Here is a 15,675-nt window from a genome sequence, read left to right on the forward strand (position 1 = left end):
AAATAGAGAAAAGCTCTCAGACTGTCTAAATAAACCATGCCTAATCGCATGCTATAAGATAAACACCTAATATAGAATGACTCAGTAACCTTAAAAATAACAAGTTGAACAAAGACATAATAGGAAAATGCAAATAAACAGAAAATAGTTGTTGTAAACATAATGCAAAAGCATCAAAGTAGAATTTAAACCAAAAAGAAATACAAAAATCATTAAGTGGACTAAAATGGTCATTAAAAAAAAAATGTGTGAGTCAACAGATTTAAAAGGAGAAAATGATGGGAAAACCCCCCAGCATCTGAAGATTTTAACACTTGTCTTAGACTCTGACCAAACAGGAAAAAATATCAAGTATGTATCTAATATGAGTAATAATGCATTTACTAAACAAATATAAAGAGAGAATAAAATTTCTGTTCAAATGCTCATGGATTATTTACACAAAGGTCATATAATAGACTAATGTATAACTTCAATAAATCCTTCAAAGAGGAAACCATACAGGTTTGGGTCTATACATTTCCTAACTGAATGTCCTGAAGCAATAAATTAATAACAAAAGCTTAAAAATCAATTTCTTAAAGTTGAAATATTGTATATTTCTTAAATACATAATAAGTATAATATCAAAGTATGTTTTATATATTAACAAAAGTCTGAATAAAACAAAATTAAAAGTCAAATGGCAAGTTGAGAACAATATCTGTAATATCAATATATATGCCAGCTAAAAGGTAAATATCATGTTTTGTGTAAACAATTCTTGAGAATCAACAAAACAAACTCTCCAAAAGAAAAATCAGCAAGTGAGTTCAGCATGTAATTCACAAAAGATGAAGTAGGATTGGCAATGATTTATGAATGTAATCTTTTTAATGACATTAGAGAGATTACAGCAGTTGAATGTTTTCTTCTTTACACTTTTCTAGATTTTCCAAATTTTCTGCAATAAAAATGAGCTCCTTTATATTTACAATAAAAGGTAAGTGCTTTGAGGTGCATTCCATTTTCATATCTCTCTGCACGTTATACTATCCCTGTGTCAGGTATGTACCACAGTACAATTAACTCTACTATAGTACCTATCACACCAGATTGTAATTGCTTGCCCATGAATTATTTCATTCTAAACTCTAAACCTATTGGGAACAGGAAGAGTGTCTCATTCATTCATATTTATAGAGACCGTCTTCTGTACCAAGCATTGAGGCACATGCTGGGGCTATAAAAGTGAACAAGAAGGTTAGGGGCCAAGCCCTGATAAACTTTACATTTTATGAATGGAAATGGAAATTAAAATATGGAAAAATAAATTGATTTTGTGATTGGTATTATGAAGGAAATAAACAAAATGTTGTGATTAAGAGTAACTAAGCGGCAGAGGGTCTACTTTACTTAGAGTGGTCAGGAGAGAACTCTAAGGAGGTAATTATTAAGAGTAGACCGGAAGGATGAAATTGGCAAGTCCAGGAAGCGGTGGTAGGACATGCAAAGGCCATGAGGCAGGAAAGAACTCCGGGATGATCTGGGAACATGAGAATGAGACCCTGGTGTGGCTGGGATATAGTGAATAAGCTAGAGAAGCACAAGGCACGGCTGCAATGTTAGTTGAGGGTCAGATGACATGAGTCCTACAAGACCTAGTGTGGAGCTTGAATTTTCTGCTGTTAGTGAACCATTTAAAGCAGCAAAGTAACATAATCTAATTTACATTCTGAAAAGATCATTCTGGCTGTTCTGTGGAAATTGACTTGGGGGTAGGGGACGCTTGAGCAAAAATGAAACAAACAGACCTAACAGTTGGCTATAGTAGTGACCCAATCAAACGATGAGTATGGCTGGACAATGGTGTTGGCCATGAAGAATAGAGATGCTGATGGTTTGAGAGATATTTTCAAGGTAGAGATGAAAATAATTGCTGTTAGATTAAGATGGGAAGAGTGAAGAAAAGAAAAAATGTAATGAACACTCTTCAATTTAAGGCTTGAGCTTCTAGGCTGATTCTGGTGTCACTTATTGACACGAGGAAGATGAACGTGTGTGTCTGGGCACACGGGCAGGGCTACCTCACGATCTCTTTTGGTCATGTTAAGTTCGAGATGCCAATTAAACATCTTAATGGATATACTGAGTAGGAAGCTGGCATTATATTCTGAAGCTCATGGATGATCTGGGACCAGAGCTACAAATGTGATAGCTTTGGCATCTAAATGTCATTTAAGGCTATAGAACTAGATGAGGTCACCTTGGAAGACAGAGTAGACAGTTCAGAGAAAGGACCAGGGCCTAAGGCCAAGCACAGAAAGCCCAATAGTGGATTTCTTAGGATGGTAGAGATTGGAACATGCTTTTAGGTAGAGAGGAATGTGTCAGGGAAATAGCGTAAAATACAAGGGAATGAGGGACTGATGAAATAAGATTCGAGAAGGGACAGAAGTCAATTGGGGTCAGGATACTGGTGGAGGTATCGGTATTGAACAGAGGGGCACATCATCAACTAAGACTGAATAATAATAAAAATAGAGAAATAAAACTACAAGAATAAAGGTCAACCACATTAACCTTTTATTAGTAGGTAGTCTCAGTCTAGCCTCTCAACAACCCTGAGAAGTGGGGCAAACTAAGCTACCAAAGCTCAGAAAGGAAGCCAGAGGTGGATCGAGGACTGAGGCCCCGGTCTCCTGGCTTGCAGCCATGTCCATCACTGGACTTCAATGAAAAGCAGCCCTACTCTCATTTAACCAAAACACTTGGTTAAGCAGAGTTCTGACTTTTTCCCAGTTAATCAAAGTCCAACTCTATTAAACTCTTCTGACACTCTGTTTCTCACATCATTACTCAGTATCTAACCTAGATCATAATTATTAACAAATATTCCATGAACGAACCCAAGGCTGGTCATGAGAGAATGGATGTATGATAGTGAAACATACATTTGTTCACCGCTCTCTCTCCTTCCTGTTGCAGAAATAAGGATTCTATAATGAGACAGAGTCTTTTATTTATCAGAATTCCTCCGGGGAATTTTTTTCTGTAACGCACTGGGGTAGGTGAGTCTTGGGTTTCTCAAATATGAGTAATATTCTGTAAGAAACAAGGGGAAGAAGGTACTGTTTTTTTTCATGAAATGAATGAATAATTGTAAACTGCTTACAATATGTATAGTAACATACTGATGAATGTTACTATTACCGCCCTTTCTCTGGGCAGAGTGATGGGAGATGAGAAGGAAAATTCAAGGGAATGGTGGGAGAGGAAGAAAGTAATGGGCTTCCCAATGAGACTACTCCTTGTGCCCTCATCCCAAGTTTCCACTAAAATTCCTACACTCCACAGACGCTGATGTGAGTGATGACAGGTGGGAGCTGGTAGGGGCTGGGCTTTGGGTCCACGTGGAGGTACATGGAAATTAAGAGGCACAGGTGGTTGCAGGTGCCACGGCAGTTGGGGAGGTGGAGGGGAGAGAGCGCAGAAGCATGGGAAAGGAGACGGTGACAACCCACAGAATCCTTGATGAAGGCTCCGGACTCACAAGACATTAGAATTAGGGTCCACGGTATGTTTACAACAAAAGGCAGGTCCTGGATGCAGCTGAGAATAAAGCACCTCCCGGAACAGATGGGGAATATCCTCCCCATCACTGCCAGACTGCTCAGAGCAGAGTGCTCACAAAACCTACAGGAGCCAAGAGGGTCCTGTTCTTGGCATGCAACTCCAGAGACAGAGTTTTTTTTTTTAAAGTCATGCAAACTGCCATGAGATAGAGCCCTCAATGGCATGAGAGTAGAAGGTCACAAGGCTGGGGGTATCAGGAACAGTGCCAGGGAGTCCACCATTCTTCCCCAGAAAGAAAAGGAAGGAAGGCCCACGATGGATGGGCTTGGATCTTCAAGGGCCCACCTGGACTCACCTGCTGAGGCCCGTCCCCTGAACACTCACAATGGGGCTGACTCCGAGGCCCACATGCAACCTCCTGGGCAAGCTGCTTGCTTGCAGAAACAAGGGCCAACCCTGGGGAGCACAATGCCAGGCAGCAGAGAGGGAGATCTCAAATGGTGGCTAGAACGTGCCACCGAAAGATTATGGGACGGTGGGCCTTAGCCACGAAGAAGCAATGGGTAGTGGGGTTAAGTTGGCAGGGTCAGCCTCTAGCAATTACATATAGCCCCAACCCTAAACACCCCCCTATCCATGCTGCATGCTTTATAGTTCTGAATGAGATCCTGGTAATGTCCATTATTGCTGGGGTTCTGAATGGGAATCTGGCAATGCAAATGACTGCTAGGATTCATGGTTCGAGTTTCTGACCACGAGGAGCTTCTATATGAAGCCACGGGGCAGGGCACTACGGAACACTGTTAGAGAAATCAGGTTTGGCTGCGGCAAGAGGCTGCAGGGGCAGCTCACAGGGAAGCAGCACAACCAGGGACATTCAGGAGAGATGTGAGGGCCCCCCTGGATTCTCACTGCTGATGGAAAAGGAAGAAGCCCACTCAAACAAACGCAAGAGCAGAACACAGCATTGTCTTGTGTGGTTCAGGAAAAGCAGCTGTTACAGGTACACCTCAGCCCCCAGGGCCAGGTTCCCAGCCGACCAAGTTCTGGGGAATGTGGACCACTGGAGTCCTCTCTTCCCTTCCGGTCAGAAAGCGCCCCAGGAGACATCTGCAGCTTTGGGTGGAGACGGTTATCCCATCAATGTGCTTCTGGTCCTGGTTAGGAAGACCTACCAGCTCCAGTTCCTGGGGACAGACACCACAAAGGGACAGGGTGATGTCAAGACCCTCAGTGATAGGAAGAAGACCTGCCCAGGTGTTCTGAGGTGAAGGAGAATGGTCATCTCCAAGCAAAGCACACTCGTAAGGAAACCAAGGCCCTTGAGGAATGAGAGCCAGGAATGGGAGATGAGCCAGAGGAGTGAGTGAAGAACTGTGAGAAGGAAGGGAGCTCTAGCTGACAGGGAGTAGCGAGGGCGGGGTGGAGGGGGCCAGAAGAAGGCCACCCAGTGATGCTCCATGTCAGGGTATGGAGGCAGGGACACTGGGGTGCCAGGACTGGAGCAGAAGGCCTGGGCTGGGAACCCCAACTTCCCTGCAGGACAGCCTTCAACCCCAAGATTGCCATGTGTCCCTGCTGTCAACTGAACATCCCCCAACCCCTAGACCTTTAGAGACCTCCTGGTTTGGGGAAGCGGAGCTTGCATGGAAAGGCGCAAACCTCTCCCAGCACAGGAGCTGCTGGGCAAAGCCAGGAAGTCACGTCCCCAGAGAGGCTCAGAGATGAGTCACCCTCATCCCCTCCACAAAAGGCAGGCTGTGTGCCTGTTCGGGGGAGGGTGTGGATATGTCGGGACACGGTTTAAGGGGCCTGGCATCTTATGCTCACCACTGAAGTCCTCAAGCAGAGAATTTGTAGAGCAAAAGTTTCAAGGGGCTGCAAACACCTTCTCAAAAGATAAGAGGGAGAAAAATGCTGGCTCACCAGCACTCCTCTTTGGAAAAGGACCACATATATTTCATGGTGACGGTGGGGGAGGGACTGCTTGGGGTGAAATCGAGAGAGATGCTCTTTCCCACACCAGCCCAAGGAGGCCTGCCTAAGACAAGGAGTGCTTGCTACTTAGCGGGCAGGGGTGGTGGGTGAATGAAAGAGGAGATGGGGTGGAGTCTGAAGGAGGTAAAGTGGCCCCCCTCCCTGTGACGCCCCCTCCTGAACTGTGCAAGAAGTTACCAAACCCACAGAGCGCCCGATGCCAGAGGAACTCCTGAGAAAGGGACTGGGCTTCGAGTCCGGTTAAGTCCAAGTCAGGTGAGTCTTAAATTTCAGAGGTCTACATAGCTGAATAAAAGGTAATTTCACCGAGGCAGGTGATGGAGAACAGAGAGAACAAGCGGCTGCACAACTAAAGTTCTTTTATTTTTTTAAATATTGGGACAGAAAAGTTTGGAATCATTAAAAAACATGAAATAGAATTAATATCACCTGGAAAGGGGTAGCCACCTGCAGTACGGCTTCAGGGGCACTGGATGAGCCCTTGCTCTCCTGAGAAGAGGCAGGCGAGGGGTGGACAGTGGGGGGAACATTCTCATCCCAGGCCCTGCTGACGGCCTGGGGCCAGAGAGCCCACTAATAAGAAAGATGAAATGTCCCTGCTTATTACAGAGCTACAAGTCAATTTTAGGACTGTGAAATATGACTTTAATAAATGAATACATAAGCCATCAGGGTCTGAAGCCCAGCAGTGCTGAGAACCGAAATGGCATTTAGTCCACAGAATCATGCACGCAGAGCCAGAGCCTGGGGTCTGGTGAATTTTAAAATGCATTTGGCAAGTGTCTTTGACTCTCCTGATGGGCCCCTTTTTCTCTCCCCTGATATATGTGTGGGTGGTGCCCCTGCGTCTGTGGCGGGTTTGGGAACAGGCCGGTACGTGTGCACTCGTGTGTGCTCCCGTGTGTATGGCCGAGGGACTATCCGTTACTGGCTGTGTGTGTGTCTGAAAGACACACGTGTCTTTTCTAAACCGCTGCTCTCAGTGCATTAGTGGCTTTTTCACCACAAAGCTAAGAGCAGAGAAAATGGAATGGAATGGAATGGAATGATGCTGCAATGCCCAACGGACTGGAAATCAGAACATTCTACCCGATGAGGCTGCTTAGGACGGGGATGGCTCAGAGCTCAACCACAGTAGTATTTCTTTAAAGAAGGCCTCCCTCCTCCATCCTCTTTGTCTGTTCTTCTCTCTTCCTCCTCCCTTCCTTCCAATAACTGCTGAGGCCCACTGCAAGCCTGATATGATGTTATATATATACTATCTCATTTAATCCACATAAGAACCCTTCATTGGACCCACTGACATCTCTATTTTACAAACCAGAGAACTGTGATTCAGAATGATGATGGGATAGACCCAACATCACACAGCTAGTGAATGGAAGATTCTCAGAAGGGGCATGCTTTTTTCCCTAAAAGCAGGAAACTCAGCTTGGAGCAGAGGACCCTAGGCAGGATTACGGGGACCTCAATTGACCAATAATATCCCCTTCTCTGGAACACAGGACATGTTGCTACCCAATACAGGAGTTACTGTCAGATAAATGAGTGGCAATATGCTTACCACAGAGCTGGGACATAAGAGATGCCTAAGAAATGTCCTTTTTTCCCTCTATACCCCATCAAAGAGCATAGCCAACCATAGGTCTGTCTCTCTCTGGGGTCACTTTTCCTGCTCTTTCCACTTGCACCTGTGGCCCCATCCTGTATCCATTTGCATCAGACCCTAGGTAGGGGGTTTTCAGATTAGAACCCTAAGGCCTCCTTGATGGGATCCATAGACTTATGGAGACACTTCAAGTTTATACTCAGTGAAACGGGGGGAGTTTTGGAACCAGGGCAGTAGGATTCTGGCCCCAGCTTTGCCAATGATTCGCTCTGTGCTCTTGGACTTCACTGTCCATCTCTAGACCTCAGCTTTATCACCTACATCCGGGTTCAAACTATGGCCTGGAAGCCAAATCTGGTCCATCACCTGTTTCTGTACAATAAAGTTTTCTTGGAAAACAGCCACGCCCATTCATTTACATATTGTCTATAACTGCTTGCACGGTACATCTGAAAGAACTATACCATGGGTTTTGAACTGAAGGATGCCTACAAATCTCCCAGCCACTCACCTTGCCACCCTTAGGTCCCTGTTCTGCTTCCGACTCCAGAGAAATTTCTCCAAAAGTAGATCTACGTCACTTTCTTACTTAAAACCTTCCATCAGTGGGCATGGGGATTAACTTTAAACAGGCACAGGGGATCTTATGGGGTTGATGAAAATGTTCTAGAGCTGGTTTATGGTGACGGTTGTGCAAGTCAATAGATTTACTAAAAATCACTGGATTGCATACTTAAAATAAGTGGATTCTATGATACGTAAGTTGTACCTTAATAGCGTAGTTTAAAAAAAAACTTTCGGGGGCTTCCCTGGTGGCACAGTGGTTGGGAGTCCGCCTGCCGATGCAGGGTACGTGGGTTCGTGCCCGGTCCAGGAGGATCCCACGTGCCACGGAGCAGGTGGTCCCGTGAGCCGTGGCCACTGGGCCTGTGCGTCCGGAGCTTGTGCCCCGCAATGGGCGGGGGGTGGGGGGTGGGCACAGCAGTGAGAGGCCCGCATAACGCTAAAAAAAAAAAAAAAAAAAAAAAAAAAACTTTCAACAGCCCCAGGCCACAACATGGAGCTGTGTTCCTCTAAGTGAGCTCTGTGGGCTGGTGACACCCTGCAGAGTGTGTGTCATCAGTCCTCAACGGGATAAGAGGCTCCTCAACGAGATAAGAGGCATTTAGAGAGTATCCCAGCAATTTGGCATGACTGTGACACTTTGATTGCAGTTTATAAAAGTACTGGTCCACAAGCTGAGGAGAAGAAACCTGGTCCTCCACCACAGATGGTTTGAGTAGTGCTGCTCTAGCCTAGAGAATAAATTTACTCTCCTCAGCCTGGCGTTCAAAGACCCCATGACCTACCCATCCCTGCAGGCTTAGCTCCCAGTAGATCTCCTTTTCGACCTATAAACAACCTAGTTTCCAAACTCTGCCAAAATCTCTCATTCACTCCTCCAGCCCATGGCGTGCACTACCCCTGTCAACTCAAATGTCTTTCCCTTCCTTTTTCAATAATTAGTTATTCATCTTCAAGACTCAGCCTAAGCTGCCTGGTCCTCTTAGAAGCCATCCTAACTGTCTTGCCCCCAGACATCGTCTTCCTCAGGGGCAATATGTGACTAGTTATCTCATCTTTCTGAACCTTAATTTTTTCATCTATAAAACAGGCATGATAATAGTATCTCCCTCATCAGATTGTTATAAGAAATTATTGTATAGAAGGCTTCAATAGCTAGCTTCCTCCAGCATCCTGTGGAATCCACATGCATCCCACTATATTCTAAGTGTTTATTTATTTATCAATCAGTTTCCTCCTCCAGACTGCGATCTCTAGGGTGGCAGGGGCTGTAGAGGATCTCTTCTGTATCCTCCGAGCCTGGTTAGGAGAAGCAGCTTGGTAAACACGAGTTGAACAAGTGAGTAAATGAAGTCCTTTCTAGACCTAAACGCTAAAGAGGGCAAGAGGTATATAGATAGATTATTAATTTAAAAAAAAATCAAACTACGGTAAAACAGCATACCTGGTAGAAATGTGGCCAGAAGGTGCTGATGGCAAGCTCTGTCTTCACCCAGCCCTCAGTGACGACCCCAGACACGTTCCAGACAGGGTTCCCCTGGGGCCCACCGTTCACCTTCACATAGACATTCAAGGCCCCCGGGCTGGACCTGTCGCGGCTGGAGAAGTAGTAATGGAAATCGATGCAGTGGGTGTCATTCTCCTTCAGGGTCGGCAGGAGAAGGTGCGCCTTCTGGCCAGAGGCCCTCCCAGAGCTGTTCACCATCATGAAGGATCCTGGAGACCCACGAAGGGGGAGGGACGTAGAGACAAGGAGAGAGAAAGAAAATCCTTCTGAAAATCAGTCACACCTGTAAACACAGTGGCCAGAAATCCACTCCCTCTAGGAGGATATGGTTGATCCCCAGAAACCTACATTTCCTCTCTGGAGTATTTCCTCTCTCTTCTGTAACTGGGAATAAAAAATCCTACTCACCAAGGTGGTTTTAAGAATTAAGAGATGGTAACGTACACGAAGTATTCTACAAAGTAAACAGTCTATAAACACGTACAGGAAAAAAAAAAAAACAGCAAATATTAAAAACAGTAGCTCCGACAGGAAGCGTGGAATAAAAACTCAGGAATTTAGTTAACTGCAACCTCCGTGGGTGAAATGAAGTGAAATAGAACCTCATTCGAGCTTGGGTTGTCTCAACGGAAGCAGAAACTCTACAGCACCCAGGTATTGTTTTAACATATTCCACCTGGAGCCTTGCATTAGTACAAGGAATATATCAGAGGAGGACATATGAAAAGTACAGTATATTCACGTAAGTGAAGAAGACCTTGAAAAAATCTGAGAGCCAACTGAAAGATGGAATGGAGGGGAAGTAATACTTGCTAAGCACGTAAGGGGGTACCAGTGTGATGCTTACTGTCCTATTTATATATTGTTCAATTTAATCTTCAGAATGACCCTGGGAGAAGGAGAGTTTTCATCTTATTTAAAGACTGAGTGACTCGCCCTGGACCCCTCAGACAGAGAGGCATGAGACCCAGATTTTCTTCAACCTCAAAGTTTATGCTATTTTTACTATTTGCAGAAAACATGACTATTATTTTCAAACACTGGAAAAGCCTATCTCCTAGAAAGGAAGTGAGCCTCTTTGGAGTTGCTCTGACCATTAAATGGTTGTTTCTAGTTCTTCACCCCTCCCTGGCTCCATGCCCTTGACCTTCGACCTTGCAGTCCCTCCCAACAGAGGCAGAGAGCATGTCCCCGTCCCCGTCCCACGACTTTGGGCTCCACTTGCTTTGATCAACAGGCGACTAACAGAATGAGGCTTGAAACGTGCTTGCCTAGCTGGGCTTGCCCTCTTGCACTACTGCCACCTTCCATGAGAAGAATGTGCCCCAAGTAGCTGCTGCCGCCTTCAGCTTGGGATCAAGGACAGACACGTGTGGGAGAGAACTAAACTCAATGGATAGTAAAGAACCAAGCCAAGCCACCCACACGGCTGAAAGCACAGCCACATAGCTAAGGAGCCCAACCTGGCTCAGCAGATCCACCACGGGGGCTCAGACCCAGAAATGTGAGAATAAACACACACCGCTGTTTGCCACTGAGTTTCCTCTCGGTTTGTTACGCGCATTACTGGGGCAATGGCTCACTGATGAAGGTCACCAGAGAGACCAGACTTATGAAAGAAACCACAGGGAGGCGCATTTCAGTTCAAAGGACCTTTTAACAAGTCAAATGGATGCAAAACGGGATGGACTGCCTGGGAGACAAAGTGAGTTCCTCACCACCGCAGGTGGCTAAACAGAGCCTGGACAAACTGAAGAGCCTTCTAAGGAAATTTCACAATCAACTGGGAGGGCTAAACTCCGTGACTTAGAGTCTTATGATTCCATGAAATAAACTGCATCATAAAACACAGTAGAGCTTCCCTGGTAGCGCAGCGGTTGGGAATCTGCCTGCCAATGCAGGGGACACGGGTTAGATGCCTGGCCCGGGAAGATGCCACACGCTGTGGAGCAACTAAGCCCGCATGCCACAACCACTGAAGCCCGTGCTCCACAACAAGAGAAGCCACCGCAATGAGAAGCCTGCGTACCGCAACGAAGAGCAGCCCCCGCTCGCCGCCGCTAGAGAAAGCCCGCGCAGCAACAGAGACCCAACACGGCCAAAAATAAAAATAAATAAACTTATATTAAAAAAACACACAGTAGATAAACTCAAGTGATTCTGGAATGAATATTCCCACCTAGAAAACCACTGCTGTTTTGAAATCTTATTTTAGCCACTAAAATCTTCAGTTGGCATGAAACCTTAAGACCACTCATCCTCAACCAAGATGAGCCACTTCAGTAGCTATAAGTAGCCTCATTCTCTCACCCTAATTCCCAAAAGACTAATCACTGCAGATAATAAATGCTGGGCAATCCGTATCTTGTCGGGGCTCTAGAGGGTACTGGTCACTTGTAGCCTGTCTCCTCTGGGCTCAGAACAAATTTAAAAATAGACACAGGAGAGACAGAGAGAGTTCAAAATCTCCGCTTTATTGTTCACAAAGCTGGATCAGAGGAAGGAACTTGGACTTGAGGCCAAATTAGGCTTCCTGCATTTTCTTCCCTGAACCAGCATGCAAAAGCAGCTGCATGATCAAGGACTCCTTCCTTCCAACTCAACCCAGATCCCTAGGGCTCATCCCAAAAATGAGCCAACAAGAAGCAAGGTGATAAAGACAGAAACTTGAACCAATGGCTAACAGACCTTCAACATCCCACCAATCAGAAAACTCACCCACCCCCTGGGGTAGGAGCCACTGAAAGTGGAGCGAAAGTGGTATCTTCCCCATGTTTCCAAGAGAGTTAAGTTTCCTAGTTTAGAGCCAGGCAGTAACACAGGGTACATGGAGAGCTGTCCCTTGTCAGATGTTGTCTCTAATCATCACCAACTCCCAACTGAGGCAGCAAGGAAGGAACCACTGCAGGGGGGAAACTGAGGCACAGAGGGAGGTTGGCATCCATGCCCATGTCTGTTTGCTGACCTACATCCCACAGGGTTCCAGAAGGTTCCCCTGGGACAGATGAGTGATGACCCACAAGACCCACAAGCCTCTGGCCACAGAGGGAGGGTGGGGCACAGCTACTGGTAGGGAAGACAGCCTGAGAAACAAGTGGTGTCTGGCTCTCTCCACTCAGAATCCTGGGATGCCCCATGGACATTTAAGCTCCTATCCTCCTGCCAGTTCACACTAGGGGTCTTAGCGTCCACAGCAGCGAGAGTTGGGAAGGTTTCCCGTCCACCAGCTCAGGTTCCCCCTCTTTGCATCCTAGCTCCAGTGGCGAAGCAGGCTCACTGAGGAGATGGAGCCATGTAACATCCATCCACTCCAGCAAGTCTAGCGATTCTCTCCATCTGCTGCCTCCATGATTGTTAATAAAGGATGCTGCCATTTCCCTGAAGGCAGAGCTGGTGGAAGTGCTTGGCCCTCCACCAAGTCTTCATGTAGCAGAAATTGCTGGTTGATTAGCAAACCTGTCCTCTTTGTTCTGGGCACGTAGCTGGATTATATTCCCCAGCTTCCTTTCAGAGTTTGGGGAGGACATGCAACTAGGTTCCTGCCAATGGGGCCTGAGTGCAAAATCTACCACTTCTAGGCTTGGTGCTTAGAAGCAGACAGCCTCCACCCTCCCTCCCCCAACTCCCACTGCTCCATTCTCTTTTATCTCATCCTTCAAAGGATGATTCTTGGACCAGGAGTCTCAGCATCACCTGGGAGCTGGTAAGGAATGAAGATTCTCAGGCCCCAGCCCAGGCCTACTGCATTTGAATTAGCATTTTATCAAGATCACGAGGTGCCTTGTATGCACATTAAGGTTCCAGAATCACTGCTGCATTCTTTTCCCCATCCACCAGCTGAAAGTACAGGATTCCAAGAGCCTAAGTGACAGCAAAGCCACAATTAAAGGAGCCTAGTTCCCTGAATGACCATGACCATGACCATGAGAAAGGCCACCCACAATTAGGAACATTCATTTTGGACTTTAAGTAAGCAAGGAATAAACTATTATTGGGTCATTGAGCCGTTGAACATTTGACGTTTATTTCTGCAACTAGCATTATCCTTATTATCTTGGCATCCCTGTAGAGCCCCTACTTCCTACAAGTCCCTTTATTTAAGGAGATAACATGAGAAATGATAACAGTTACTAAGCAAGGCTGCCGGATGTTCCATATAGGGACATCATTAAGAGCAGTGTCCTTGGGTAAAAAGAAGCAGAAAGAAAGAAGAGAATGAAAATAATGGACTCCAAAAATAAATCCTTGAGAAGGAAAGAAACATCCTGGACCCTCATTAAGATACTTTGTGTCTCGGGGGGGCCAGAGTTGGGTTGGGTTAGGGTAACAAATCATGTTGCCCATCACCACCACCCTGACCCCCTAATGGCGATCTGTGTGACCTGATATGCATCCTCTGGCCTATAAACCAGACAGAAAGGTATGTGTTTGGGTGCAAGTCTCAGGGAGATAAACAAGAAAACTGAAAAAAATATATAATAAAGAAAACGATGACCGCCCATCCCACCCCACCCCACCTAGACTACCCGCAAAGGAGGAAAAGGTCAGGCCAGGTGGGAAGAGTAGGAGAAGTCCTGCTCAGGAATGTCCTGGTGAGGCTGGGGGAATGCGCAGTGCTGCCCTGGAGTCCAAGTGACAGAGTGTGAGAGAGAAACCTCTGGGGATGTGGCGGGGTGCGGGAGGTCAGCGGCATCGGTATCTCGCCCACCCCGCAAGAGGGGAGGGGTACTGTGACACTGTGACACCCACAGCAGCAGCCATGGTGAGGGTCTCCTGCGCCACGCAGGCAATGAGCTTCCGTGAGGAGTCCAGAAAGGGGCAACACGGGAAAATGATCTTATTTATACTCATGCACTCACAACATGCCCAAGGATTCTTATGAGTGACTGGGGAGAGCCTTAGGAGGGCAGAAAGAGGCCCGGCAGCCAAGCAGGTGGAGGCTTGGGGACACGAGATTTAAACCCCGGATTAGTGTCCAATTACTGCTATAACTAAAACACCAAAACTCGGTGGATTAATACAACACAAACTTATTCTCTTACGGTTCCGGTGGTCAGAAGTCTAAAATCAGGGTGTTACAGGGCTGCTTTCCTTTTGGAGCCTTCAGGAGATAAACTGTTTCCTTGCTTTCAGTGTCTGCCTGCATTCCCTGGCTCATGGTTCCTTCCTCCATCTTCGAAGGGCATCACTCCAACCTGTAGTTCCACAGACACATCTTTTTCCAACTTTGATTCTTCGGCCTGCTTCTTATAAGGACCCTGTACATCGGGTCCGCCCAGACAACCCAGGACCATCTCCCCAGGGCAAGATCCTTCAGTCAATCACAACTTTTGTCATGTAAGGTAACATATGCACCTTTCCAGATATTTGTGTTAATACAACCACACACACACGCTCCCAAGCTACCGACCGAATCAGAAGCCAGCAGCTATACACTGTCTAAACTGCAGGTGCCCTAGGGAATCTGAGCGTTCCTACGTGAGGGTAGAAGGTTCCTTGCGGTATCAGAACCCATCACGAATGTCTTCGAAGGGGAGTACGGTATAAAAAGCAAATGGTAGGGTCGAATCATTTGGCGCCCAATCTGGACAGAAAAAAGTAAGTTTTGGGGACAGGGCAGGCAAGATCCACCTTTAAGCAGTGGAAACGCATCAGGGCAGCTGGCCAATGTAACCCTCGTGTCACCCGTGGCTCATCAGGTACCACCCCCCACGGGCGGCTGTTCTCAGGCCACCCTCCAAGCTCAGTAGACTGATGACCTGGAGTAGAAACATGCCACTCAATATCTGAACTCCCTTCCTATGTCTGGGGGAACCCGTCAAATTTTTAAGCAGAGCCCATTTCCTCTATGGAAATGAAAAAGATGTCCTCTTTTCCAGCCTCCTCCGTAGCTAAGACTCAGGCAGAGGATCTGAGTTCCACCGAACAGGCACACCCAACCCCAATTTCTGAACCAGACACTAGTGATGAGATGAACCAGAGCTCAGTGAAGAGGGGGCAGCAGCCGTGCAAGAAGGTGCTCCCGAGTCGCAGAGGCCGCAATCAGTGGACCATGCAGCAAATCTAGCCTCGCTGGAATGCAGCACAGCTGTGAGTACACACAGAGGCAGAGGCGACTAACTCAGCCGGGGGGAGTCAGGACATCTTCCAGGAATGGACTAAGCTGAGCTGGAATTTGAAGAATGAATAGAAGTGAAACCTCACCCATCATTGAGCACATTACGAACCCTGACAATGGAACCTGACCAGCTTTAAACTCCAGCTCCAAGCAACACTCCCTCTGTATTTCCAGAAGTCCCCAAGGCACCCCAATTAATGACACCAGTCCCCTTGTCCTCATGGCACTTCCAGGTGCAGATCCCTCATGTGCCTTTGTCATCATTTGTGATGTCTCCACGAATGGGTGGGTCCTTGGTACTGTCTCTCTGCCCTGGGACGGACT

General features: G+C 46.7%; 1 protein-coding gene across 1 annotated transcript in view; it reads right to left on the reverse strand.

Moving 5' to 3' along the window:
• Positions 1 to 15,675, reverse strand: part of PTPRT (protein tyrosine phosphatase receptor type T) — a 765,643-nt gene that overhangs the window by 676,788 nt on the left and 73,180 nt on the right. Inside the window, exon 3 of the mRNA XM_065893296.1 lies at positions 9,171 to 9,442. Coding sequence (XP_065749368.1) covers positions 9,171 to 9,442 — 272 coding nt within the window. The remainder of the gene's footprint in view (positions 1 to 9,170; positions 9,443 to 15,675) is intronic.

The sequence above is a fragment of the Phocoena phocoena genome, chromosome 15 (assembly GCF_963924675.1).
Source record: "Phocoena phocoena chromosome 15, mPhoPho1.1, whole genome shotgun sequence".
NCBI classification, from domain to species: domain Eukaryota; kingdom Metazoa; phylum Chordata; class Mammalia; order Artiodactyla; family Phocoenidae; genus Phocoena; species Phocoena phocoena.